Here is a 27,735-nt window from a genome sequence, read left to right on the forward strand (position 1 = left end):
ACAGGGTGGAACTTCCGAGAGCAGCACAGTGGTCCCCAGTGAAGGTGGAACCACTTACACCTACCCCGCCCCTCGGTGCCTGGCAACTGCTAATCTAACTGAGCAAGACTGAGTCTGACCCAAGGCAGCCGGCCTCTCCTCCAGACCAGCACAGCCACCACCTCCAGGCACCAACAGACATTTTTTTTTTCTTTTCTCTTTCTTTCCTCCCTCTTTTTATTTTTTTCTTTTGGAATCAGGCTCATTGTGTCTAACTTGTTTTTTGTCATTTCTTCTTATATGTACATATATGTACTTTTTGGCCAGGCTTTTTTATTCTATTCTTTTTCCATCTTTTCTCTTTTCTTCTGCTTTTTTCTTCTTTCTTTTCCTCTCTCTTTTGTTGTAATGAGCCTTATAGTTTTTTGATTCTCTGTTTGGTTTTCCTTTCTCACCTATCCTTTTTCTCTTTTTACGGGATCAGGCTTCCCCCACCCTCTTTTTTTTCCAGGGTTACTCCGACAAACAAGTCAAAGCACACCTAGTTCAAGGTCCAAACACTGCCCACTGCAAGCTAAGAGGAGCTCTGCAGAGGACTCACCAGTGGGACAGAGCAGCCAAAACACAACAACAGAGTACAGCCAACACACACCAAAAACACTTCCTGGAGTGCCGGGCCCTGGACAGCGTAAGACCCCTTTTTAATACAGTAGTACTTGAGAGTGCAGGTCACATAACAAGCTTTTAAAACACCCAAAAGATAGAAACTTAGCCGAAATGACAAGATGGAGGAATTCTCCCCAAAAGAAAGGCGAACAAGAAATCACAGCCAGAGACTTGCTCAAAAGAACAAGAGATATAAATAATATATTTGAACAAGAATTTAGAACAACATTCATAAGACTAATAGCTTGGCTTGAAAAAAGCATATAAGACACCAGAGAAACCCTTGTTGCAGAGATCAAAGACCTAAGGACTAGTCGGGATGAATTTAAAAATGCTGTGTCTGAGATGCAAAATAAACTAGATACAGTGACATTGAGGATTAAAGAACCAGAGGAGAGGGTAGGTCAAATAGAAGATAAAATTATGGGAATAATGAAGCTGAAAAAGAGGGAAAGGATAGTACTAGATCATGAGGGGAGAATTAGAGAATTAAGTGATTCCATGAAACAAAACAACATCCATATCATAGTAGTCCCAGAAGAAAAGAGTGAGAAAAAGGGGCAGAAGGTTTCTTGGACAAATTATAGCTGAGACCTTCCCTAATCTGGGGGGAGGGGGTGGAAATAGGCATCTAAGTCCAAGAGATACAGAGAACTGCCTTCAAAATCAACAATAATAGGTCAATACCGTGGCACCTGGGTGGCTCAGTCAGTTGAGTGTCTGACTCTTGATCTTGGGTCAGGTCATGATCTCATGGTTCATGAGTTTGAGCCTTGCATCAGGCTCTGTGCTGACAGCAAGGAGCGTGCTTAGGATTTTCTCTCTTCCCTGTCTCTCTGCCCCTACCCCACCTGTGCTCTCTCTCAAAATAAATAAACTTTAAAAATTAAAAAAAAAAAAAAAGGTCAACACCATGATATATCATAGTGAAACTTGTAAACTACAAAGATAAAGAGAGAATTCTGAAAGCAGCTAGGGACAAATGGTCCTTAACCTACACATGTAGATACATAAGTTTAGTGGCACACCTGTCCACTGTAACGTGGCAGGCCATAACGGGGTGGCAGGAAATATTCAATGTGCTCAATAGGAAGCAAGTGAGGTTGTCATTCAGAATAGGAGAAAGACTTTCCCAGACATATTAAAACTAAAAGAGTTCGTGACCATTAAGCCAACCCTGCAAGAAATTCTAAGGGGACTCTGAATACAAAGCAGCAAAGACTACAAAGGACCAGAGGACATTATCACAAACATGAAATCTACAGATAACACAATGGTACTAAATTCATATCTTTCAATAATCACTCTGAATGTAAATGGACTAAATGCCCCAATCAAAAGACACAGGTTATCAGAATGGATAAAAAAAATAAGATCCATCTATATGCTGCCTACAAGAGACTCATTTTAGATCTGAAGACACGTGTAGATTGAAAGTGAGGGGATGGAGAGCCATCTATCATGCTACTGGACATCAAAAGAAAGCCAGAGTAGTCATACTTATAGCAGACAAATTGATTTTAAAACAAAGATTGTAACAAGAGATGAAGAAGGGCATTACATCATATTTAAGAGGTCTATCCATCAAGAAGAGCTAACAATTGTAAATATTTATGCCCCCAATTTGATATACCCAAATATATAAATCACAAACATAAGCAAATTTATTGATAATAATACCATAATTATAGGAGACTTTAATACTCCACTTACAGGGCGCCTGGGTGGCTCAGTCGGTTAAGCGTCCGACTTTGGCTCAGGTCATGATCTCGCGGTACGTGAGTTCAAGCCCTGCGTCAGGCTCTGTGCTGATGGCTCAGAGCCTGGAGCCTGTTTCAGATTCTGTGTCTTCCTCTCTCTCTGACCCTCCCCCGTTCATGCTCTGTCTCTCTCTGTCTCAAAAATAAATAAACGTTAAAAAATTAAAAAAAAAAATACTCCACTTACAACAAAGGACAGATAATCTAAGCACAAAATCAACAAGTAAACAACAGCTCTCAATGACACACTGGAACAGGTGGACTTAACAGATATATCCAGAACATTTCATCCTAAAGCAGCAGAATACACATGCTTCTCAAGTACACATGGAACATTCTCCAGAATAGATCACATATTGGATCACCAAATCAGCCCTCAACAGGTACAAAAATACTGAGATCATACCATGCATATTTTCAGATCACAACACCATGAAACTTGAAATTGACCATAAAAAAATTGGAAAGCCCTCAAATACATGGAGGTTAAAGAACAGCCCACTAAAGAAAGAATGGGTTAACCAGGAAATTAAATTGGAAATTAAAAAATACCTGGAAGCAAATGAAAATTAAAACAAGACAGCTCAATCCCTTTGGGATGCAGCAAAGGTAGCCCTAAGAGAAAAATACATTGCAATTCAGGCCTATCTCAAAAATCAAGAAAGGTCCCAAATACACAACCTAACCTTACACCTAAAGAATCCAGAAAATGAGCAGCAAATAAAGTCCAAAGGCAGCAGAAGAGGGGAAATAATAAATATTAGAGCAGAAATGAATAATATAGAATCCAAAAAAAAAAAACACAAACAAACAAAATCAGTAGAACAGATCAATGAAACTAAGAGCTGATTTCTTGAAAGAATAAACAAAGTTGATAAATTCCTAGCTAGACTTCTCAAAAAGCAGAATCAAATAGATAAAATCACAAACAAAAGGGGAGAGATCACAACCAACAACACAGAAATACAGTTATAAGAGAATACTCTGAAAAATCATATGTCAACAAACTGGACAATCTGGAAGAAGTAGACAAATTCCTAGACACTCACACCCTACCAAAATTCAAACAGGAAGAAACAGAAAATTTGAACAGGCCCATAACCAGCAAAGAAATAGAATCAGTTATTGGGGCACCTGGGTGGCTCAGTCGGTTGAGCATCCGACTTTGGTTCAGGTCATGATCTCACAGTTTGTGGGTTTGAGACCCACATCGGGCTCTGTGCTGACAGCTCAGAGCCTGGAGCCTGCTTAGGGTTCTGTGTCTCCCTCTCTCTCTCTGCCCCTCCCCTGCTCATGCTCTGTCTCTCTTTCTCTCTGTCAAAAATAAACAAACATTTAAAAAATTTTTAAAAAAAGAAAGAAATCGAATCAGTTATCAAAAATCTCCCAACGAATAAGAGTCCTGGGCCAGGTGGCTTCCCAGGGGAATTCTATCAGACATTTAAAGAAGAGGTAATACCTATTCTCCTCAAAGTGTTCCAAAAAACGGCAATGGAAGGAAAACTTCCAAACTCATTCTATGAAGCCAGCATTACCTTGATTGTAAAACCCAACAAAGACCCCACTAAAACAGGAGAATTACTGGTCAATACCCCTGATAAACCTGAATGCAAATTAAAAATATGCAAATAAAAAATAAAAACTATATATATATATATATAATATATATAATATATATATATATATACACACACACATATATATATAGTCATATTCATCTATTACTTTGATTAATTAAAGAAATAATGATAAATTCAAATATATAACTATGGATCAAAAAACAAGCTAAAGTATTACCGTGGTTGTCTTTGGGAAAAGGATTTTAATTGTTTGTTTATATTTTTGTGCCTTCATGCACTTCCAAAACGGGAACATATTATTTATACAATCAGGAAAAGAATATACATTGTTTAGTTTAAGGTTCTGGTTCAAGATGGTGACATAGGTAGATCCTGAATTCACTTACTCCCACAGAGCCTAAAGCTGCATATGGAAAATATTTCTTCTTAAAAACCTTAAAGGCTGGTTGAGTAATAACTACACATCAGCCTAATTAGAAGAAAACCACCTCAGAGCAGGTAGGAGAGGCTGAAACACAATCTTCAAGAAGATCCACAACCAGGAAGGAACTCAAAACCCAAGAGCTTCTCCCTGAGGAGCAAAGGGCTTAAACCCCCTATTGGACACTTCAACCTTTTTTTTTTTTTAAATATTTATTTACTTTTAAGTGTGTGGGGGGGGGGGGGAGAGAGAGAGGTGGGAGGAGGCGCAGAGAGAGAGGGGGGAAACAGAGGATCCAAAGTGGGCTCCGTGCTGACAGCAGCAAGCCCGATGTGGGGCTCAAACTCATGCACTGTGAGACCATGACCTGAGCCAAAGTCAGACGCTCAACTGACTAAGCCACCCAGGTGCCTGTAGACACTCTAACTTTTAAAACCTGCACCTAAGAGATGAGCCACCAAATATCTAACTTTGAAAATCAATGGGACACATGCCCTGACACTCACAAGACTGAAATGATCTGAGAAACACCTCTTAAAGGGCTTGTGTGCTCAGACTTGTGTGCACCTGCCCCAGGGCCCAGCTCAGAGCAGCAGACCATACCCAGACTCAAAGTGAAGAAGGGACACCTGCTCATGTTGAAGCATTGGTCTGAGGGGCATCTGACTGAACACACATATCTAGGAGCTTGCAGAACACTATCCAGGGATGGAGACTGGAAAGCACGATCTTCACGTTCTCCCTTTGCCATGCTCCAAAGCACCCGTATTTCATGCAAAGGAGCTTTTACAGGCATCTGGTGCCCTGATTTGTGCAGCTGCTGCCCAGGGGATGCCTCTTGATTTCCTGGCTCTGGAGGCCAGGGGAGTTTGTGGTCCCATGGGACTGTAATAATTGGTATCGCCCAGAAAGGATCTCAGACCTCTGTCTGGCTCCCTAATTTTTGTGACTGCTTCTAGGGGACGCTTCTGTATCACCTGACTCTGGTGGCCACGGGGGCTTACACTCATGAATCCCACAGATGTAACCAACAGAAAAAGCGTTCTTAAACAGCTTCCATCTCCAGGACAGAGCAAGAGGCAATAGACCCAGGAGCTCAGTCTTTCCATGTAGGAGACCTATTAAGGTAATAATGATCATGACTGTGGTCTGAGGTGCAGGGTTCTAATTAAACATGCATCTTGGGACTGACTGCAATCCTTTCCAGAGACCTCAGAGGGCAGGTACTATATTCGTGCTCACCTGCTGACATACTCTGGAACACCACTGTCTCCTGAAGGGCAGCTTTACACATACCTATCTGTTGCACTGGTTTTTGTTGCTGCCACTGAGGGGACACCCCTTGACCACCTAACTCTAGTGGCTTGCAGTCCTAGGTCCCGCTGAACTATGGAAAACAGAAAGATGGCTCTTGGCAAACTACTGCTCCCCAAGGTACCACACAGATTGCAGGCTGAGGCACACCCCTGCCCCCAATCTTTCTGTGAGGGAGGCCCCTTTGCTTGTCCTGGAGCTTTGGCCTCAGGAGCACACTTCAGGTTTAGCCCACATTTAGTGGCCCATGGAGTTGCTCTCAAAGAACGTAGATTGTGGATGCCACCTTAGTGCTCTCCCTTTGCCTCGTTCCAGCTTGTCAGTATCTCCCAGAAAAGAGCTTATACACTCACCTGAAGCCCTGATTTTTGTGCATGCTGCCCAGTGGACACCTCTAGATTCCCTGGCCCTGGTGACAAATGGGGCTTATGTTTGTGGTCCCATAGGACTGCATTTGGTGCATAGTTGTAAAAGCTGATACCTGAGGATCTGGCTTTCAGTTGGCCTGAATCTAGGTGCTAAGATCTTTGGGACAATGACAGGTCTTGGCACATCCTGAACTAGTGGGAGCTATTAAAAATATAATAGGCTGCTTGGACAAGTACAAAGGTTTAAAAGACAACCAAGAGCTGATGCAGGGCTCAATAACAAGGTTCATCTCCTACATGAGGACACTCCTTCAAGACTGGGAGAAGTGGTTGCTTCATCTGCTATAGAAACCAACACAGAGAGTAAAGCAAAATAAAGAAACAGAGAAATATGTTCCAAATGAAAAATCAAAATAAAACCTCAGAGGGGAAAAAAAAAAAGCTTAAAGAAATGGAGATAAATAATTTACCCAATAAAGAGTTCAGAATAATGGTCATAAGGATACTCACTGAATTTGGGAGAAGAATGAAACACAGTGAGAACTTCGACAAAGAGATTAAAAAAATAATAAGAAAATACTAAATAGAAGTCACAGAGCAGAAGAATACAGTAACTGAAATGAAAAATACGATAGAGAGGTTCAACAACAAGATGATGCAGAAGAAAAGATTAGTTAACTAGAAGGAAATCAATCAGAGCAGTGAAATCAAAAAAGAATTTTCAAAGTGAAGGTAGCTTAAGGGACTTCTAGGACAACATCAAGCAGACTAACATTCACATTATAGGAGTCCCAGAAAGAACAGAGAGAGAAAAGGGGGCAGAAACCTTATTTGAAGAAATAATGGCAGAAACCTTCTCTAACCTGGGTGAGGAAACAGACATCCTGATCCAGGAAGCCCAGAAAATTCCAAATAAGAGGGGCACAAAGGAATCCACACCAAGACACATTTTAATTAAAGTGGCAAAAGTTAAAGACAAAGAGAGAATATTAAAAGAAGCAAGAAGGAAAAAACTTCTTACCTACAAGGGAACCCTCATAAGACTGTAAGTAGATGTTCAGCAACAACGTTGCAGGCCTGAAGGGAGTGGTATGACATATTCAAAGTGCTGAAGGAAAAAATTTCCAACCAAGAATACTATGCCCAGCACAGTTATCATTCAGAAGTGAAGGTGAGATAAAAATTTTCCAGACAAGTAAAAACTAAAGTTCATCACCACTACACTGGCCTTACAGGAACGGATAAAGAGACTTCTTTAAGCTAAAAAGAAAGGGCACCAATTTGTAACAAGAACACATATGAAAGAATGAAGTTCACTGGAAAGATAAATACATAGTAAAGGTAGTTGCTTAATCACTTACAAAGCTAACATGAAGATTATAAAACAAAAGTACTAAAAGCTATGATTATAATAATTCGGTAAGGGATACATAAGACATAAAGATGTAAAATGTAACATTAAAAATATAATACATGAAAAAATATATATATAATACATGGTGGGGGGAATAATAATGTTGAGCTTTCCATTGGGATCAAACTCAAGTTGTTATCAGCTTCAAATAGACTGTTTCATTTATTTTTTATTTTTGAATGTTTATTTTTGAGAGAGACAGAGGTGTGAGCAGGGGTGGTGGGGTAGGGGTTGCAGAGAGAGAGGGAGACAGAATCTGAAGCAGGCTCCAGGCTCCTCACTGTCAGCACAGAGCTTGCCGTGAGGCGTGAACTCACAGGCTGTGAGATCATGACCTGAGCCAAAGTTGGATGCTTAACTGACTGAGCCACCCAGGCACCCCTAAAATAGACTGTTTCAGATTTAAGTTGCTATATATAAGTCTCATGGTAACCACAAAACAAAACCTATAGCAAACACACAAAAGAGAAAGAGAAAGGAATACAAGCATACCACTAAAGTAAGTCAACAAACCGCAAAGGAAGAGAACAAGAGAAGAAAAGACTAAAGAGGGACTACAAAAACAGCCAGAAAACAACTAACCAAATGATGAGTTTAGTCCATTTACATTTAAAGCCACCATTGATAGATAAAAGTACATACCTATCAATAATGACTTTAAATGTAAATGGACTAAATTCTACTATCAAAAGACATAAAGTGTGCTGAATAGATATAAAAACAGGACCCATCTCTATGCTGTCTAGAAGAAACTCACATTTATTTATTTATTTACTTACTTACTCACTTATATTTTGAGAGAACATGAGTGGGGGAGGGACAGAGAGAGAGACGGAAAGAGAGAATTCCAAGCAGGCTCTGTGCTATTAGCACAGAGCACAATTTGAGGCTTGATCTCACAATCATGAGATCATGACTCGAGCTAAAATCAGGAGTCAGACACTTAACTAATTATACCACCTAGGTGCCCCAAAACTCACTTTAGATGTAAGAACACACACAGGCTAAAAGTGAAGGGATGGAGGGGCACCTGGGTGGTTCAGTTGAGCGTCGGACTTCAGCTCAGGTCATGGTCTCAAGGTTCGTGAGTTTGAGCCCTGTGTTGGGCTCTGTGCTGACAGCTCAGAGCCTGGAGCCTGCTTCATTTTCTGTGTCTCCCTCTATGTCTGCCCCTCCCCTCCTCACACTCTGTCTCTCTTTCTGTCAAAAATAAATATACATTAAACATTTTTTAAATAAAAGTGAAGGGATGAAAAAAGATATTCCATGCAAATGGAAACCAAAAGAAAGCTGGAGTACCTACACTTTTATCAGAAAAAAATAGACTTTAAAATAAAGACTGTAATTAGAGACAAAGAAAGGCATTACATAATGATAGTCAATCCAATAAGAAAATATAACATGTATAAATATTTACACACCCAACATAGGAAAACCTAAGTATATAAAATGAATATTATGAGACTTAAGAGAAGTAGATAGCAATAAAATGATAGTAGGGAATTTAATACTCCACTTACGTCAGTGCATAGATCATTCAGACAGAAAACCAATAAGGAAACGTTGGCCTTAAATGACACGCTAGACCAGATGGACTTAACAGATACTTATAGAACGTTCCATCCAAAAACAACAGAATACATATTCTTCTCAAGTGCATCTGGAACATTTTTCAAGATAGATCATATGTTAGGCCACAAAACAAGTATTTTTATTAAGTATTTTTTTATTTTTATTTTTAATTATTTTTTTAATGTTTATTTATTTTTGAGAAAAAGAGCACAAGCAGGGGAGGAACAGAGAGAGGAGACAGAGGATCTGAAGCAGGCTCTGTGCTGACAGCAGACAGCCTGATGTGGGGCTCGAACTCACGAACTGTGAGACCATGGCCTAAGCCAAAGTCAGACACTTATCTGACTGAGCCACCTAGGAGCCCCAAAACAAGTCTTAATAAATTTAAGAGGATTGGAATCATATGAAGCATCTTTTCTGACCACAATGGTATGAAACTAGAAATTAATTACATGAAGAAAAATTAAATATACACAAATATGTGGAGGTTAAACAACATGCTACTGAATAACCAATGGGTCATTGAGGAAATCAAAGGAGATATCAAAAACAACTTCAGACAGATGAAAATAGAAATCTAACATACTAAAATTTATGGGATATAGCAAGAGCAGTTCTAAGAGGAAAGTTGAAAGCAATAAATGCCCACCCTCAAGAAACAAAAAAAGCTCTCAAATAAACAACCTAACTCTCTGCCTCAAGAAACTAGAGAAAAAAGAACAAATAAAGCTCAAAGTTAAGAGAAGGAAGGACATGACAAAGATTAAAGCAGAAATAAATGAAACAAAGACTAAAAAGACAACAGAAAAGATCCAGGAAATTAAGAGCTAGTTCTTTGAAAGGATAAATCTTTGACAAATCATTAGCTAGACTCACCAAGAAAGAAGTGAGTCAGAAATGAAAGATGTTACAACTGACACTAGAGAAATACATAGAATCATAACAGACTGGTATGAACAATTATATGACAACAAATTGAATAACCTAGAAGAAATAGATAAATTTCTACATACAGTCTACCAACACTGAATACTGATGAAATAGAAAAATCTGAACAGATCAATTATTATCAAGGAGATTGAATCAGTAATCACAAACCTCACAACAAATTCCAGGACCAGACAACTTCACAGGTGAATTCTACCAAATTTGCAAGGAAGAATTGAGACCAATCCTTGTCAAATCTTCCAAAAAATAGAATAGGAGGGAACTCTTCCTAACTCATTTTATGAGGCCAGTAGCACCCTGATACCAAAACCAGACAAGGATGTCAGAAGAAAAGAAAATTACAGGTCAATATCCCTGATGAACACAGATGGGAAAATCCTCAATCAAACATTAGCCAAGAGCATTCAAAAATACATTAAAAGAACCATGCACCATGATGAAGTAGGATTTATTCCAAGGATGCAAGGATGGTTCAACATCCACAAATTAGTCAGTGTCATACATCACGGCCAATTATATAGCCATCTGAATAGATGCAGAAAAAGCATTTGGCAAAATTCAACCAACATTTATAAAACAAAACTCTCAACAAAGTTGGCATAAGAGGGAATGTACCTCAATATGATAAAGCTAACTCCATACTCAGTGGCAAAAAGCTGAAAGCTTGTCCTTAAAGACCAGGAACAATACAAGACATTCCATTACTCACAGATGGAAATAATTAATATTGTTAAAATGTCCCTACTCTGCAAAGCAATATACAGATTCAATACAATCCCTATCAAAAGTCGAATGGCATTATTCACAGAAATAGAAATCATAAAAGACCCTGAACAGCCAGAGCAAACTTGAGAAAGAACAACAAAGCTGGAGACATCATGCATCCTGATCTCAAATTATATTACAAAGCTATAATAATTAAAACAGTGTGGTAATGGCACACAGAGATCAATAGAATAGAGAGCCCCAAAATAAAACCATGCATATATGGTTAATTAACTTACAAGAAAGGAGCCACAAATATTCAATGGGAAAAGAGAAGTGTCTTCAATAAATGATACTGGGAAAACTGAACAGCCAAATGCAAAAGGATGAAGTTGAACCACTATCTTCTACTACACACAAGAATTAACTCACAATGGATTAAAGACTAGAGGCACTTGGCTGGCTCAGTTGGTAGGGCACGCAACTACTGATTGTGGGGTTAATGGTTCAAGCCCCACACTGGCAGTGCCATTTGCTTTTAAAAAGTTGTAAAAAATGGATTAAAGACTTGAAAATAGACCTAAAACTATAAAAATCCTAGAATAAAACCTAAGTGGCAAAATCCTTGACATAGGTCTTGGCAATAATTTTTTGAATCTGACACGAAAAACAAAAGCAACAAAAGCAAAAATAAACAAGTGAGACTACATCAGATTAAAAAGCTTTTGACAGTAAAGAAAACCATCAACAAAATGAAAAGGCAACCTATCGATTGGAAGAAAGTATTTACAAATCATATATCTGATAAGAGGCTTATAACTAAAATATATAAATAACACAAGCAACATAATGGCAAAAAAAAGTCCAATTAAAACTTGGGCAGATCTGTGGGAATGCAAGCTGGTGCAGTCACTCTGGAGAACAGTATGGAGGTTCATCAACAACAACTACCCTACGACCCAGCAATTGCACTACTAGGCATTTATTCACGGGATACAGGTGTGCTGTTTCGAAGGGACACATGCACCCCCATGTTTATAGCAGCACTATCAACAATAGCCAAAGTATGGAAAGAGCCCAAATGTCCATTGATGGGTGAATGGATAAAGAAGATGTGGTGTGTGGATAAAGAAGATGTGGAGTAACACACCATGGAGTGTTACTCGGCAGGGAAGCAAAAATACTATAAAAACAGGGAGGGGGACAAAACAGAAGAGACTCATAAATATGGAGAATAAACTGAAGGTTACTGGAGGGGTTGTGGGAGGGGGGATGGGCTAAATGGGTAAGGGGCACAAAGGAATCTACTCCTGAAATCATTGTTGCACCATATGCTAACTAATTTGGATGTAAATTTTAAAAAATAAAAAATAGGGGCGCCTGGGTGGCGCAGTTGGTTAAGCGTCCGACTTCAGCCAGGTCACGATCTCGCGGTCCGGGAGTTCGAGCCCCGCGTCAGGCTCTGGGCTGATGGCTCAGAGCCTGGAGCCTGTTTCCGATTCTGTGTCTCCCTCTCTCTCTGCCCCTCCCCCGTTTATGCTCTGTCTCTCTCTGTCCCAAAAATAAAATAAAATAAAAAAAATAAAAAAATAAATGTTGAAAAAAAATAAAAAATAAAAAATAAAATTAAAAAAAAATTGGGCAGATCTAATAGACATTTTTCCAAAGAAGGCATATCTTGGCCAACAGGTGCATGAAAAGAGGCTCTATAACATTAATCACCAGAAATAACAATGATGTGCAAGGATGTGGAGAAAGAGAAACCCCTGTGCACTGCTGATGGGAATATAAATTGGTACAGATACTATGGAAAAAAGTATTAAATATTAATATTATATATTAAAATAGACCTACATATGATCCAGTTATTTCACTTCTGGGTGTTTATCCAAACAAAATGAAAACACTAACTGAAAAAGGTATATGCAACTCCATGTTCATTTCAGCATTCCTTATCAATAGCCAAGATATGGAAATATCTTTTTTAAATTACTTTTTATGTTTATTTATTTATTTTGAGAAAGAAAGAGAGCCAGGGAGGGTCGGAGAGAGAGGGAGGGAGAGAATCCCAAGCAGACTCAGTGCTGTCAGCACAGAGCCCAGCGCAGGGCTCCATCTCACAAACTGTGAGATCGTGACCTGAGCCGAAATCAAGAGTCGGCTGCTTGACCGACTGAGCCACCCAAGCACCCTGATACGGAAACACTCTAAATCTCCATCAATGACTGAATGAATAAAGAAGCTGGAATATTATCCAGTCACAAAATTTGTAACAACATGGATAGACCTTGTGAGAATTATGCTTAAGTGAACTAAGTCAAAGTCAGAAAAAGATAATTACTGTGTCATCTCTCTTACATTTGGAATCTATAAATTAAATAAATAATAAATTAGCAAACCAAGCTCACAGATACAGAGAAGAGATTGGTGGTTGCCAGAGGTGGTGAGCGAGGGGTGGGAGAAATAGGGAAAAAAACTAATTGAAGGATTTAGTCATGTACTGATACAGAGTCATGTACTGCACTAATACCTTTGCCTGCAAGATTTCACAGGTGCTTGTTCAACAATGGAACACAGGAGTCAAATGACGCCTGTAAAGCTGAGGGCTGGAATGACATTAGACATTATTGGATACACCCACATTTTTGCACCTGCGGTTTTATAAGCTCAAGTTAGAAAACCTATCACATTAATAAAAATAAAAATATTGTCTTCAAATTTTAACAAGCATAACAGAATTATGTAACAATTCCCTTTGTAATTATAACAATTACCACCTTTCTTCTAAAGGGTAAACTAACATATTTTAAAGAGGTGATTAAAAATATAGAGCCACTTTTATGGAGAGCAATACTCTTTAAAAAATTCCAAGTGTTCAAGAGACTCATTAAGCCTCAGAAAAACTCAAATAAAATATTCAACATCATTCTAACTTAGACTAAGCACCAAAACAAAACAAAAATCATAATTAGCTTAATACAGGTACAAAAGAATAATGTTTATATCTATCCCACTTATTTCAGCAGATCAGAAAGGAGTATGTATTTTTTTAAAATATATTATCCTTTTCTTTTTTTTCAAGTTGTTATTTGAATTCCAGTTAGTTAACATACTGTGTAATATCAGTTACAGGTGTACAAATAGTATTTCAACACTTCCATACAATACCCGGAGCTCATCACAAGTGCCCTCCTCAGTCCCCATCACCTACCTAAACCATCCCCCCACCCACCTCCCTTCTGGTGACTATCAGTTTGTTCTCTGCAGTTAAGAATCTGTTTCTTGGTTTAGCATTCTCTCTCTCTCTGTCTCTCTTTTCCCTTTTGCTCGTTTGTTTCTTAAATTCCACATGTGAGTGAAATCATATGGTATTTGTCATTCTCTAATTTCACTTAGCATACATAATACTCTGTAGCTCCATCCATGTCATTGCATATGGCAAGATTTCATTCATTTCATTCATTTTTTATGTCTGTATTTGTATTCTTCTCTCCTAAAATTTTCACGTTTCTTATTGGTTATATTTTTCTTTTGAGAAATTCTAGGTTTTCATTCACGTCAGTTTCCTTATAGAGAAGTTTTGATAGGTGCTTTAAATTTTTGGGTAATTCTAATATTTGGGTCACCTTGAAATTGACATCTCTTGATTGTCTTTGAAAACAGGTCACCTTTCACTGACTGTTTGCATGCTGACTATTGCGTTTCCTTTTAAAACTGGCCATACTTTTTTTATTCTTTGCATGTCAAGTATTTTGGATTGTGTCTTGAATAATTACCTTGTGAGATTATGGGTCTTGTCAAAATCTTCTAGAGGATGTTGATTTTTTTTTTAAGTAGATATTCAACACAGTTAGGTTCAGACCGTAAGTACTGTCTCTTCTTCCGTGGGCATGGGTTCTAAGGTCAGCTCAGTTTTCAAATTCTTGGCTATGCTACTTTGGGCATGTCTCAAGTATGCAACACTCAGACATTTGTGAGGGATTTGAGCATAAGTTTATACTGTGGTTTAGTTCTTAAAGTCTTTGCTATATGGCTCTCAATCTGTCCCTTGCATGTGTCCCTCAAGAATAAGCCCAGGACTGAGGCACCAGGGTGGCTCAGTTAAATATTTGACTTTGGCTCAGGTCATGATCTTGTGCTTCGTGAGTTCAAGACCCACGTCAGGCTCTGGGCTGACTGCCCAGAGCCTGGAGCCTGCTTTGGATTCTGTGTGTGTCTCTCTCTGCCCCTCCCCTGCTTGTTCTCTCTCTCTCTCTCTCTCTCTCTCTCTCTCTCTCTCTCTCTCAAAAATAAAGATTAAAAAAATAAAACAAGTAAGAAGGAATAAGCCCAGGACTAGTGCCAGTTTATACACAGAATTAAGGGATCACTTACCCAGCTCTCTCATCCCCAGAATTCACTCTTGCTCAGAGCAGCTTCCTTTCCTGCTCTTCTGGCCAAAAAGGTAGGTTTCTTTCAGTGTTTGGGCTGCCCATGTTGACCGGTGGAGTTCTGCTGGGTGTTCACTCTTGGTTCAAAGCTGGGAGAGAAGGCAAAAAATAAAACCATAAAACTTTACTCTGTATGAGTCGATTTGCCAAGTTGGACTTCCATTCCATATTCGGTAATGCCTTCATTTAGGTTTTAGAGGCCAGAGGTGTATTTTAGTTGGGCTCTCAGTTGTAATTAGTGGAAGACAGAGTTTGATTAGCTGTCTGAAAGTCCTATTTTTTTTTAAGCATTTCCCCATATCATTAAAACTCTTAGCAATACCAATTTATGATTTCATTCTATTATATCATGTATATTTTAATTATCCATCAATTTTCTTAAAAGTTATTTTTTTCTAATTTGTAATATTTTACTATTACAGTGATGTGTTAATTTGCATCTAGTTTTCTGATTATCCCTTTAGGATATATTTTTGGATACAGAATGAAAACTAGTTCAAAGATTATGATAAGGCTCTTAAAGCATATTGCCAAACTGCTTTTCAGACAGGCTTTACTAAAAATAAAACATGATCTGCAACTTTTGCCAATTTATATAGAGAAATAGATTCTTACTTAAAATTTGAGATCACAATTAAACAAAAATGTTTATTTTTATTCTCATGTTTTTCTTTTGTAAACTAGTTTTTCTATGCCCATTACCCATTTATTAGAACCATAGTTTTCTAATAAATTTGTATGAGTTATAAATATATAAAGAAGAAATTATATGTGTATCTGCCCATTAGTGCAAGAAAACAAAAACAAGAAAACACACACACACACACACACACACACACACACACACACACAAGAACAAGCCAGAAACTAATGAAATTGTTTATTTACAGAGGTAAAGGGAACAAAGTAGGGAAAACAGGGGAATGAATGGAGGAGAAGAGTTAGGGTGAATGACACTTCTCTGATTATACATTTTTGTGTAGTTCCGACTTGAAGAACCATGTCAATGTTTTACAAACTTTAAAACATTAGATGGGGAGTCAAAACTGATATATAAACAGAAACAAATGAATCCAACGGTATTGCAAGTAAATAACCAACCTAAGTAACTTTAGGGAACAATATATTTATTGAGTAGCCAAAGGCTAAACACAAAAAGAAGTATATACATTAGCAGGCATGTTGGTGCAGTAGTGTATTTGAGGATTGAGCAAATAAATAAACAGGGGATATGAGGTCTAGTTTTCAAAGGAGTTAAAAATAAGGGATGTCTGGGTGGCTTACTCAGGTGTCTGACTCTTGGTTTCCACTCAGGTCTCGAGCCCATTGGATTCTCTCTCCCTCTCTCTCTTTCCCCCCCCCCTCCCCCTTTCATGCATGTGTGCCCACACTCTCTTCTCTCAAAATAAGTAAATTTTAAGAAAAATTTTTTTTTCAACGTTTATTTATTTTTGGGACAGAGAGAGAGACAGAGCACGAATGGGGGAGGGGCAGAGAGAGAGGGAGACACAGAATCGGAAACAGGCTCCAGGCTCTGAGCCATCAGCCCAGAGCCTGACGCGGGGCTCGAACTCACGGACCGCGAGATCGTGACCTGGCTGAAGTCGGACGCTTAACCGACTGCGCCACCCAGGCGCCCCATTTTTAAGAAAATTTTTTAATGTTGATTTACTTTTGAGAGAGAGAGACAGAGTGCGAGTGGGGGAAGGGCAGAGAGAGGGGGAGACAGAGCATCCAAAGCAGGCTCCAGACCCTGAGCTGTTAGCAGAGCCCGACGCGGGGCTCGAACCCACAAACCACGAGATCATGACCTGAGCTGAAGTCGGACGCTTAACTGACTGAGCCACCTAAGTGTCCCTCAAAATAAATAAACTAAAAAAAAATAATAATAAGAGGGGAAGTTATAATGGACACTGTGGTGTTGGATTGGGATTGGAAGTGTCAGCATGAACTCTTTTTTTTTTTTTTAAGTATATATACAGATATAGACACAAGTATACTGACAGATGGAGAAATGCATATAGTTGTATACACATATATTTTGTAGTTTTGTCAGCTGAGAGGATCGAGAAGCAGTGATACTCCGCGCCGGTGAGCAATGTTGCACCCACGTCTTCATTTCTAAGTACCATTCTCTAATAACAGAACCAGGACCGTTTGGAGAAATGATTCCCAGACTAGAGTGACGATATCACAAGAGAAATGTTTGTGACGGAACATCTGCGTGAGAAGGGATGGAAATGCTAAAAATGATAGTCTCTATTAGTTTTCGATTGCTGCAAAACAAATTACCACAAATTTAGCATTAAAAAAAAACAACAACAAAAACCTATCAATTAGTTCACAGTTCTGTAGGTCAGAAGTCCCACTTGGCAGGAAAGGATCTCTGTTCAAGAGTACCACAAAGCTGAAATCAAGGTGTTAGCCAGGCTTTGTTCCTCTCTGAAAACTCTGGGAAGGCACCCACTTCCATCTTCATTCAAGTTGTTGGCTCAATTCAGATCTTTGAGGTTGTAGGACTGAGGTCACGGTTTCCCTGCTGGCTGGCTGCCAGGACTCACTCTCATCCCCTAGAGGCTACTCTTAGGTTCTTGTCAGATGGCTCCCTTCATCTTCAAAGCCAGGAGAATTGTTCTTATATTCAATCCCTCCCACATTTTGCGCTTGACTTCTGTCTCTGACCCCTTCACCCATATTTTTAAAAGGCTCGTGTGATTAAGTCCCATTCACCTGGATCATTTCATCTTATGATGAACTGGTTTGGGACTTGACTTACATTTGCAAAATTCCTCACAGTAGTACCTAAATTAGTGTTTGATCAAATGACTGGATGATACACTGTCTGGGAATCTTTGGGCCCACTTTAGAATTCTCTCTACCACAGGGTGTATCAAAAAGACACAAGATACAGCAATAAGTAAATATAAATTACTAGAACGCTATTGTTTAGATTTGTGGACTCCAGACAATTGTTGAAATTCTTTAAAAGTGACTTTAGTGTTGGCCTCAATTTCAGGTATTGCCAGAGATCACTAATAGATTTATGTCTACCTACCAAAAAAGATGGCAAAAATGTGCATTTCATGTCCTATGAGGAAGAGACATGTATATTTATTGCCCATTATGGGTTCTGCATGGCCACTGTGTCATTTCATCCCCATTCTGTTCCTCTAGGTGGGTATTCATGTCCCCATTTTCTGAAGAGGATGTCAGGGCTCAGGTTGTTCAGTGAAAAACACAGTGGTGCACACGGGGCATAATTTCCATCCATTAACCTTGTAAATGCAGAAGTGCATTGCCAAGATTAACCAGTACTCACACAATAAATAGTATGTTAAAAAATGGGGAAGGGCACAAGAGCTAACTCAAAGGGCACCCCAGTGGCCAAATCTGTTGGGATAATTTCTACAACAAAATAACACATTTATAACTCATAGAATAAAATATATGCCCATAAGTCTATCCTGATATAAATCACTGAATGAAACATGAAGGTGAAAGGAAAGCTCTTGCTTTATAGAATTCCAATGGATAGATGTAGAAGGGATAATGGAAAGAGAAAGTTACCACTTGACATACACCAGACCAAAAATCTTTCATGTAAAGAATCATCAACAGATCCGATAATTTATGGGCAGAATGTGAGGATAAATGGGATATTTACATAGTCTCAGAAGTAGCTTCCCAGAAGATAACTATTATATAGGAGAAGATATTAACTTTCTAACACAGAAACCTGGCAGACACCTCCTTTTCCAAGAAACCAAAGTTATAATCACCAATGACAAGACAAGGTGAAGGGCAGTGCCTTCCAGTGTGATGTGTTGAGGATACATCATTTCTCTGGAGTCCTTACCAAAGATGGCTGCCTATGAGACATACCAGACGAACCAAAATTGCAGGCTACCCTATGAAATAACTGCTCAGTACTCTGCACAAAGTGCTAAGGTCATGAAAGGCAAAGAAATTCCAAGGAATCTTTTTAAAGGAGGTTGAGGAGATACTACCACTAAATAGAACATGTGACCCTGGATTGAATCCTGGGCCAGAAAAAGGTTAGCAGGATGATGGTAAAATGTGAATAGTCTATAAATTCTGTACATTTTTTACTTCTATCTTTTAAGAACTGTTGGAAGTCACTCTTTCCGTGTCCTCATAATAGCATCATAGAATTATATTAACTTTAATTTCCTCATTTTCGTAATTGTACTGTGGTAAGATGTCATACTAGGGAATCTGGGTGAAGTGTATATAACCTGAAAAAAAAAATCTACCTTTAAATTTTCACCTTAATTTACCCACCATGCAATTTTGCCAAATTATCTGGAGTTAATAAAAATTTTTTTCTAAAAGGATGTTATTTCAAATCTGTTCTCTCTATATATACATATACATGTATGGGTATGTATGTATACATCTTTACATATAAATTCATATTTTACATATTAAACATGTTGAAATGCTTGAAGTATATATATACCTGTATAAAAATGTTCAGCCTTCGGGGTGCCTGGGTGGCTCAGCTGGTTGGGCATCTGACTTCGGCTCAGGTCATGATCTCGCAGTTTGTGAGTTTGGGCCCGACGTCGGGCTCTGGGCTGACAGCTCAGAGCCTGGAGCCTGCTTCAGATTTTGTGTCTCCCTCTCTCTCTGCCCCTCCCCAGCTTGGACTCTGTCTTTCTCTCTCTCTCTCTCAAAAATAAACACTAAAAAAAAAAAAAATTTTTTTTTTAAATGTTCAGCCTTCAACATATTGACAGCAAATATTTTCCCTGAATCTCTTTACATTAGTTTTGTATGTTGACACACAACGCTCAAAAAAGTTGTCTGAGCTACTCATTTTCTAAGTAAGTTTTACACCTATGGTAGGGCTTGAACCACAACCCTGGGATCAAGAGTCACATAGCTCTACCAACGGAGTCAGCCAGGACCCCCTGTCTGAGGTACACTTTGAATCTCCCATTCACAAACGTGCAATGTAATATCCTATGAAATTTCTCATTAAAGTAAATGACCACCTCCTGTAGTTCATTAGCTGGACTTGTCTCAGTTTTTATGTTTCCAGCGTTTTACTATTTGATCTCTGCAACACATCTTTTGTATGCACTTCTTCGGTAGAATGCCTAGCTTTGTAAGATATGTTTCTAGAAAACTGCTGGCATTAACCTTCCTGTCAATAGGTAAGATCACTAATTCGCTTGTGCAATTTCTATGGACTACTATGTGACACACACTGTTCTGGGCACCAGGAAGAGTAGTGAACAAAAATGGACACCTTCCTTACGCTCAGGCCAAACAGAAGGGGAAGAAAGTTTACCATTTTCCTTTTTTCCACAGTAATTTAACTGCTTCCCGCACTAGCTTGCCATGCTTACGATCTCAATTCCAATTCTTACCGTGAAACTTCTGGTGGCAATTTAAAGTAGAATGAAGCATAACTACAAAAAGCACATTTATTCTAATTACTGTTTTGTACCTACAATAAGGTTATTACGAGAATTAAACAAGATGTGGGTGAAGTACTTAGTCCATTGCTTGACAATACACATAGCCTCTTTTGAGGTAGATACTATTTATTGTTTCTCATTTTACAGTTAAGGAACCTAGGGCTTGGCGATGAAAAATAACTCGCTTAGCGTTACATAGGTAGAAAGTGGCAGTACAAGCCTTTGAACCAGGTCTGACTCCAAAGGCTTAACTTTTAACCACAATACATGTCTTTTGTTCTAGGATATTCTTATTAATGTCAACTCATACTTAAATCCTACAGTATACACAAAACGTTCTCTCTCTTTCTCTCATTGGCATTTATCATTCTTTCTCAATTTGGGATCTACTGTCATTAACAACAAAAAAATATACAAGGACGGGTTACTCTATTACAAAGCCAACATTCTGGATGTAGTACAAAAGTTAATTAACTTAATCATTGATACTCAACTCAAACACAAACTGCTTACTTTATTTTTTTAACAATGAAATAGTAATAACAACACAATAAGTTACTTGTAACAAATCCATCAGTAGAGTGAAATAAAAAACAAAGCTAATTAAGAGGTGCTGTTTCACATCAAATGTTATCTCCTTTAAACAGGAAAAACTACCATCAGTTTAGTGGTTCTCAAAGCTGTCGGCATATTAGGATTGGGGAAAAGGAGGAGGATTGGTGCCTAAAAAAATAGCTATACCCAAGGCCCGTCTCAGACAGTTAAATGGGAATCTCTTGAGTGCTACTCAGGCAAAGATTTCTGAAGTGTTGCTAGTATTGAGAACTGTAAGTCTGAAGCAATAAGCAATAAAAACCGTGCCTTCAAAGCAACTCAAAGCCAAGAAATTAATACCACTAAATTTCTTTCCTCTTAACCTGGGAAAAGGGGGAGGGAAGAACCTCTTCACTTCTCATTGTTCTCTATCCATTTTTGATTCCCCAGAGTAGAGTTAAACAAATATCAAATACTGGAAGCTATGCAAACATGCTCCCCAAATTGAAATTCTATGTTACGCTTTACATTTAGAAAGTTCTTTTAAAACTATACCACCTTGAAGAGTCCCCCGCACTTTAAGTTTGCATAGATGTTTAAGTCAGTTATTTGTTCAACTAAGAAGAGTCGATACGATGTACTAGAAAGCATTTTATTAATAACAGGTAAAAAACAATATTCATTTCATGTACCACAAATTAACTTTTTGGTACAGACAAGAGGAACATTTGAGCGTTTCCCACCTGTTTCTAAAACTGTCAGAATTCTTTTTTAGAAGACCAATATTTTCAAATTTAGAATCTAAACATAAATTTTTCTTTGAGAGTACAGATATAAAATACTTCCCCTCTAACTGCACTAGATCCTTGACAAATCCCTCTCGGGAGTTTCAGTAGTGACCACAGGCATTTATCTTTAAAACAACTCTTCCTCATTTTTCAGGTTTGGGAATGGTATCGCATCAAGTATGGAAAATAAGTTTTCTCCTTAAGAATATGCAAATTCACTTAAGAGAGGTCGCCTCAAAGGCCGAGGCCGAAAGACCTATTCTTCAGGTGCTTGTGTCAGGACTCCATGTCGATCTCAACCACTTCGTTCTTGCCCTGAAGCCTTGCTTCCCGCAGGCTGCCTTCGCTGATGTCTTCGAGGTCTGCCAGATCAATAGGTGGCAGGGGATTCCTCCAGTACTGGAAGGTGTTATACTGCCAGAATTCTTCATTGAGCTTTAGGGAAAAAAGAAAGAGATGGAAGGACAGCATCGGTGTATGAAAAAGTGACTTTTTCCCCCCAGGAAACAAATTTTGTTTTAAAAGCAAACTCACATGAAGATTTTGGGTCTTTTACTTCGCATCTTCAACAAATGTACATTTTTAATTCTGCCTAATCAAAGTACTTCATGGGCTCAGTCAACTCTGTGCATTTTCACACTCATGGATTTGTGAAAATATTTTGTTAGTAGTTTAACTTTAAAAGAATGTCTTCCAAGAGCATCTTCTTGATAATTGTCTTCCATTTTTCAACCAAAGAAAATGTTGGAAAATGTCATAATTTTTCTTCTCTTTTTTTTAAATCATTTAAAAAAATTTTTTTTTCATAAATTTATTTTTATCTTTCAGTGAGGAGCACAACTTGTTCTAAAAATACAAATATACCTTAAAACTTATTTTTTCGTCTTTCTCCTGAGGCTTGGTATTTTAAGCGATTGACTTTACATAGGCTAAAATATCTTGAAAACTTGCCAAGAAGTTTTAGATTATAAACATGCTAAATAACAAGAAAATCTTAAACTGGTTATTTTATCAAAGATACAAGATTTGGTGCAAGGCAGGAGTTTTTAATTTTAATGTTATTTTATAAAGAGAGTGGGGGAGAGAGGCAAAGAGATAGAGAGAGCATCTTAAGGAGGCTCCACACTCAGTCCAAAGCGTGATGCGGGGCTTGATCCCAAGACCCTGGCATGCTTACCTGAGCCCAAATCAAGAGTCAGATGTTCAATGGACTGAGCCACCCAGACGCCCCGAAGGCATGACTTTTAAATCAATAAATCAACACTGATAAATCCAAGTTGAGTGCTGGCTCCTTTAAAATTCAACAGATTGAATGGCTATAAAATTGTTTCAAGTAACTATGAAGTGAAGCTGACATTCCAATGAAGTTCAAGATTGACACAAAATGTGAAAAGCATCCCCAAAATACTTTGTGCAAAGAAGCAGCACTGGAATTATATACAGGCTTCCATGGTGAACATTTTGAAGGTTAACACTGTGCCCAGATGAATATTTATATATCTATTCTACCAGGTTGTGTTTTTACTTTAGGCTCATGCTTGTTGTAACAGCACTATCCAACAGAAGTATGAGAGCCACATAAGTAATTTTAAAAAGTAAAAAAGGTGAAATTCTCTTAACAATATTTTATTTGACCTTATATATCCAAAATATTATTATTTCAATGTGTAGTCAGTATTTTTAAAAATGAATGCAATATTTCACGTTCTTTTTGTCATACTAAGTTTTCACAATCTGGTGAGTATTTTATACTTACAGCACTATTCAGACTAGCCACATTTCAATGCTTGATAGCCACATGTGGCTACTTTACTGGACCACACAGGCCTAAAAGGAAATCTTAGACACTAAAACTTAGAGAATTAAGAGTGTCTCTGGAATTTCTTTACACTGGGATTAAAAAAAAAAAAATTGCAGTAATTCAAAGGATGCCGCCCCCAATTCATTTTGATACACAAACAGGGTTAAAAAACAAGGGTTGTATCTTTGCCTTTTTGAAAAAAATCTACCGTCCAAATTACCTACTTCTAAACATGGGCCCAAAAAAGATCTTTTAAGGACATCAGTGTAACCTACTAGCGGACAGTACAAACTTCGCCACCAGACAGACCTGGGTTTGCAAGGTAACTCCACCATCCACTAACTCTGACTTTGATCGAAGTCTGTTTCCTCATCGGTGAGATGCAGGACTCATTTTCAAATTAAGGGCTAGTACTGTAATAGCTCAACATGGCTACATATTATATCCCAAGAAACCTATGAATCATTCATTATTGTCTTCCTAAGAAGAGGAAGAAAACATTTCTGCTTACTTTCCATTAAAAGTAACTACCAGTGAGGATCAGCAGACAGAGCAAATGAATCTGCACGAAGTGACACGATCATGACAAAACACAAATATTTAATGAAGTAATATCTGGTTTTTACTTCTCTGGTTAAAAAAAACAAAACTAAACAAAAAAACACCTAGGAAAAAAGCCAACACAACAAAAAAACATGAGGCAACTCAAAAAATACTGAGGTTCTAGGACAGAAAAAAGGTATCTTTATTCTGCCTAAATTAAATCTTCAATGTAGAAAGGACATATTTGAGAAAACTTTTCCTAAATAAGATCCCAAGGGTGAAGGTAGGGACTTACGCTCTACTGAGTGATAGGAACCAGGGAGACATTTACTGCATGAATTGAAAAGCCTTTTTAACTTCTCCATGCTTCTGTTATACCGTGTATCTTGGTAATTAGCTGTAAATCCCTTAAAAGACAAAAAACAAAAAAACAAAAACAAAAACAAAAAAAAAAACAACAAAAAACCTGCATCTTTAGAAGCAGGAAGGAAAGAGAGGAACTGGAGACAGAAGACAAGAAGCTCATGGAACAGAACTAACAAAAGGAAGAAACACGTGGCTTTAGCCAAAAGAAAAGGGAACAGGGATTGTCTTGGTGAAGAAGGTACCCCATGGCCAAGCTTAGTCCTTGCCATGGGCCTGTAGTGACTGGGAAGCAAAGAGCTGTCACATGTAGTCATCGCTGTAGAAGATACAGCTGTGTCTAAGAGATTCTAAGGTGAGTCAGCCTACTCAAAAATTTTCCTCTACCTATAATTTCCCTATTTCCTTCTTATCAACCTGTGGCATACTTCAGTGAGTATACTCTGGTAGGGAAGACAACCCTATATATGGGTGGGGTACCAAAATGGTCCGAAAAGTAAAAGTTTTCAAGCTACACACTACTTACCCTCAGATCAAATAGATCTGGGTAATTATCATCCTGGGTTTGTTTTCTTAGATTTTGCCATTGGCAACACACACAATACAACTGGAAACTCTAATTATTCTGTTTTCAAAACATAAGTGCTATCATTCAGTTTTAAGTAAGCGGATTTTGAATATCCAAAAGCAATCTAAAGAAAAAAGTCTAAAAAAAAAAAAAAACCTCCTAAACCTCATGTTCTCTACATTCCAAGAAAACTGGGGATGGGAATATTTACAATTTAGAATTTCAACCAGAAATGTCCATTATTATCTGAAGGATGATTTCTCACAACCAGAGAAAAAGTTCTTTCCCAACTATAAAATTCTCATTATTTTATTAGGTTTTTCCACCAAGAAGGCATGCCAAAGGAACCTCAATTCACCTTTTTTTTTCCTTCCAGCAAAGGCATTTGGTTAATTCTGCAAGATACTGAACACAATGGAAAAAGGTGAGGTGAATACTATGATGTAGTGCTTGGAAAGAGTTTGGTGAATTCTAAGCCCTACACTTGGTACTTCTATTCCCAAAGCTCCTGGTAAGTCAATCCAGAACTGCCAAAATGCAGCCCGAATTCCTAAGTATAAACCACAGCAGTCTCATAAATATGTAATGCAGGCCACAAGCACAATTTAAATTTTTCTAGTGGCTGTATTAAAAAAGTGAAACAGGTAAATTTTAATACATTTTATCCAATCCAGTATCTTCAAGTCCTTTCAATGTGCAATCAATATAAAAATTTTTGAGCTCTTCGAAATCTAGAGTGTTTTTTTACACTTAACAGCACACATCAATTTGGATTAGTCACATTTCAAGGGTTCAGCTGTCTCACACGGTGAACTTCGAGACAAATCAAATCTCAGGCTCAGAGATGGGGCAGGCTCGTTTCCCAAAGAATAGGAACTCTTATATATGATCCTCATATACGTTTTACTTTAGGGCCCAAATTAATTTTCAACAATGATCCTTTTTTAAAAAATCCGATTTAACACTGAGTTTTTAAATGCCTGTTCCCCAGGCAGGGAGGCCCTTCCTCTCTACCACAAGCGCTGTACTATGCCTACGGACCATCCAACTGATGAAGACCACATTGGTCACCCTCCTTAGAAAGAAATCTACCACGAATTCTAGAAGAAATCATCATTAAGCCAAGGAAGGCGCGCTACCCTTTCTCCATTTGTCGCTGAGCTGACCTATCGCGGTTCACGGTCAAGGTCTTCATCAGGCTCTAGTCCGTCGTGACCCACGCTCCTGCTTCCCTCTTCCACACCACAGGCACTAAAGGTGCAAGCCCACACGACTCTCCCAAAACGCTGCCAAGGGGCCAAGGGCTCTGAGGCCCTTGGTGGGTAGTCTGGGAGTCCACGTCCTTCCTGCCCTAGGGTTCCCGGCTTTTCGCCTTTTGGGGCTTCTTGATGAACACGAGTCAAGAGGGGAACAATCTGTTTCTTCCCGGGGCGTGCCATGGCTGCGTAAAGGGTGAGCCCCTCTCTCCTCATCCCTCCCGCCCTCTGGAGCGCTCAGCCGGTCCCCAGCCCCTACCTGGCGCGGTGCGGCCCCCCAGTCTCCCCGTGGGGGCTCCGTGCGCCCCGCCCCGTCGTCGCCACCGCCCCTCGGGGGCCGGGCGCCCCGGGGCTCCTCCCCCGGCCCGCGGGGCCGCACGGGAGGCTGCAGCAACTGCGGCTCGCCCGTCTCCAGGCCTTGGCCCTCACGCTCCACGCCGCCCGGAACGCTGGTGTCCCCGCCGTCGCGGCGTTTGCTGGGCGAAGCTGAAGCCTCAGTCATAGCCCCCGCGTCGATTTTGCGCTTTCGGGGCGGCTCCGGGACGCCGACGGGCTGCCCGGGATGCGAGGCCCCCGGCGGCGGGATCCAGAGCGGCGGCGGCTCCTCGGGGAAGTCGCAGAGCAGGAGCCGCTTCCAAGGCACGTGGAACGTCAGCGGCTCGGCCGCACGCCGCTTGGCCATGGGCCCCGGAGCCTCGGGCGGAGCCCGCCCGGCGCGGGAGGCCGAGCGCGGAGAGCTCCGGGGGCGGAGGGCGAGGGCGGAGCGCGCGACGCGGGGCGAGGACCTGCTCCGGGCGAGCCGGCGGCGGGCAGGTGGGGCGTGCGGAGGGGGCGGGGCGGGGCGGCCGGGCCCAGCGCAGCCCGCGAGCTGCCCTCGCGGCCGCCGCGGTGCTGCCGGACGTTGGGGAGCAACCGCGAAGCGGCGGAGATTCGAACCTGCGCACAAATGTGCGCGCGCGTACTCGCGCCTGCCAGGCGGAGCCGCTGGTTGGTGGAGGCTCGCGGGGCGCGCTCCCGAACGCCCCCGCGGCCGGAAGTGCGCGCCCCGGGGGGAGGCGGGAAGGCGGCCGCGGCTTTATTAAAGGCCCAGCGGCGGTGTCCGCGGAGGGCGTGACCTTGGTTCCTCTTAGGTGGGGCGTGGTTCTGCAAATCCCGAACTCGGTAAAGCGGGTAGGTTCAAGACCTTTGAGACGTATTTGTTGGTATTCCCTTCCTGGAGTCATGGCTTCGGGGACTCCTCCAGGAGGTTAAAATCACCTCCAGGAGGTACAGACTTTT

The 27,735-nt window shown here is 39.8% G+C and overlaps 1 protein-coding gene across 1 annotated transcript; it reads right to left on the minus strand.

Moving 5' to 3' along the window:
- Window positions 1–21,098: 21,098 nt before the first annotated feature.
- CD4H9orf40 (chromosome D4 C9orf40 homolog) lies at window positions 21,099–27,477 on the minus strand. Its single transcript, XM_030292970.1, has 2 exons — window positions 26,717–27,477; window positions 21,099–22,361 (listed from the first exon to the last, which is right to left on the minus strand). The coding sequence occupies exons 1-2, from the start codon at window positions 27,137–27,139 to the stop codon at window positions 22,203–22,205; spliced, it is 582 nt and encodes a 193-aa protein (XP_030148830.1). The 5' UTR covers window positions 27,140–27,477; the 3' UTR covers window positions 21,099–22,202.
- Window positions 27,478–27,735: the final 258 nt, after the last annotated feature.

This window comes from Lynx canadensis, chromosome D4 (assembly GCF_007474595.2).
Source record: "Lynx canadensis isolate LIC74 chromosome D4, mLynCan4.pri.v2, whole genome shotgun sequence".
In the NCBI taxonomy this organism is placed as follows: domain Eukaryota; kingdom Metazoa; phylum Chordata; class Mammalia; order Carnivora; family Felidae; genus Lynx; species Lynx canadensis.

Bases quoted from the DNA above. Each gene is read 5' to 3' on its own strand.
- CD4H9orf40 (XM_030292970.1), bottom strand. From the start codon at position 27,139: ATGGCCAAGCGGCGTGCGGCCGAGCCGCTGACGTTCCACGTGCCTTGG. The intron at 22,362-26,716 runs GTAGGGGCTGGG...TTTTCCCTAAAG, and splicing joins GGGGGGCCGCACCGCGCCAG to CTCAATGAAGAATTCTGGCA.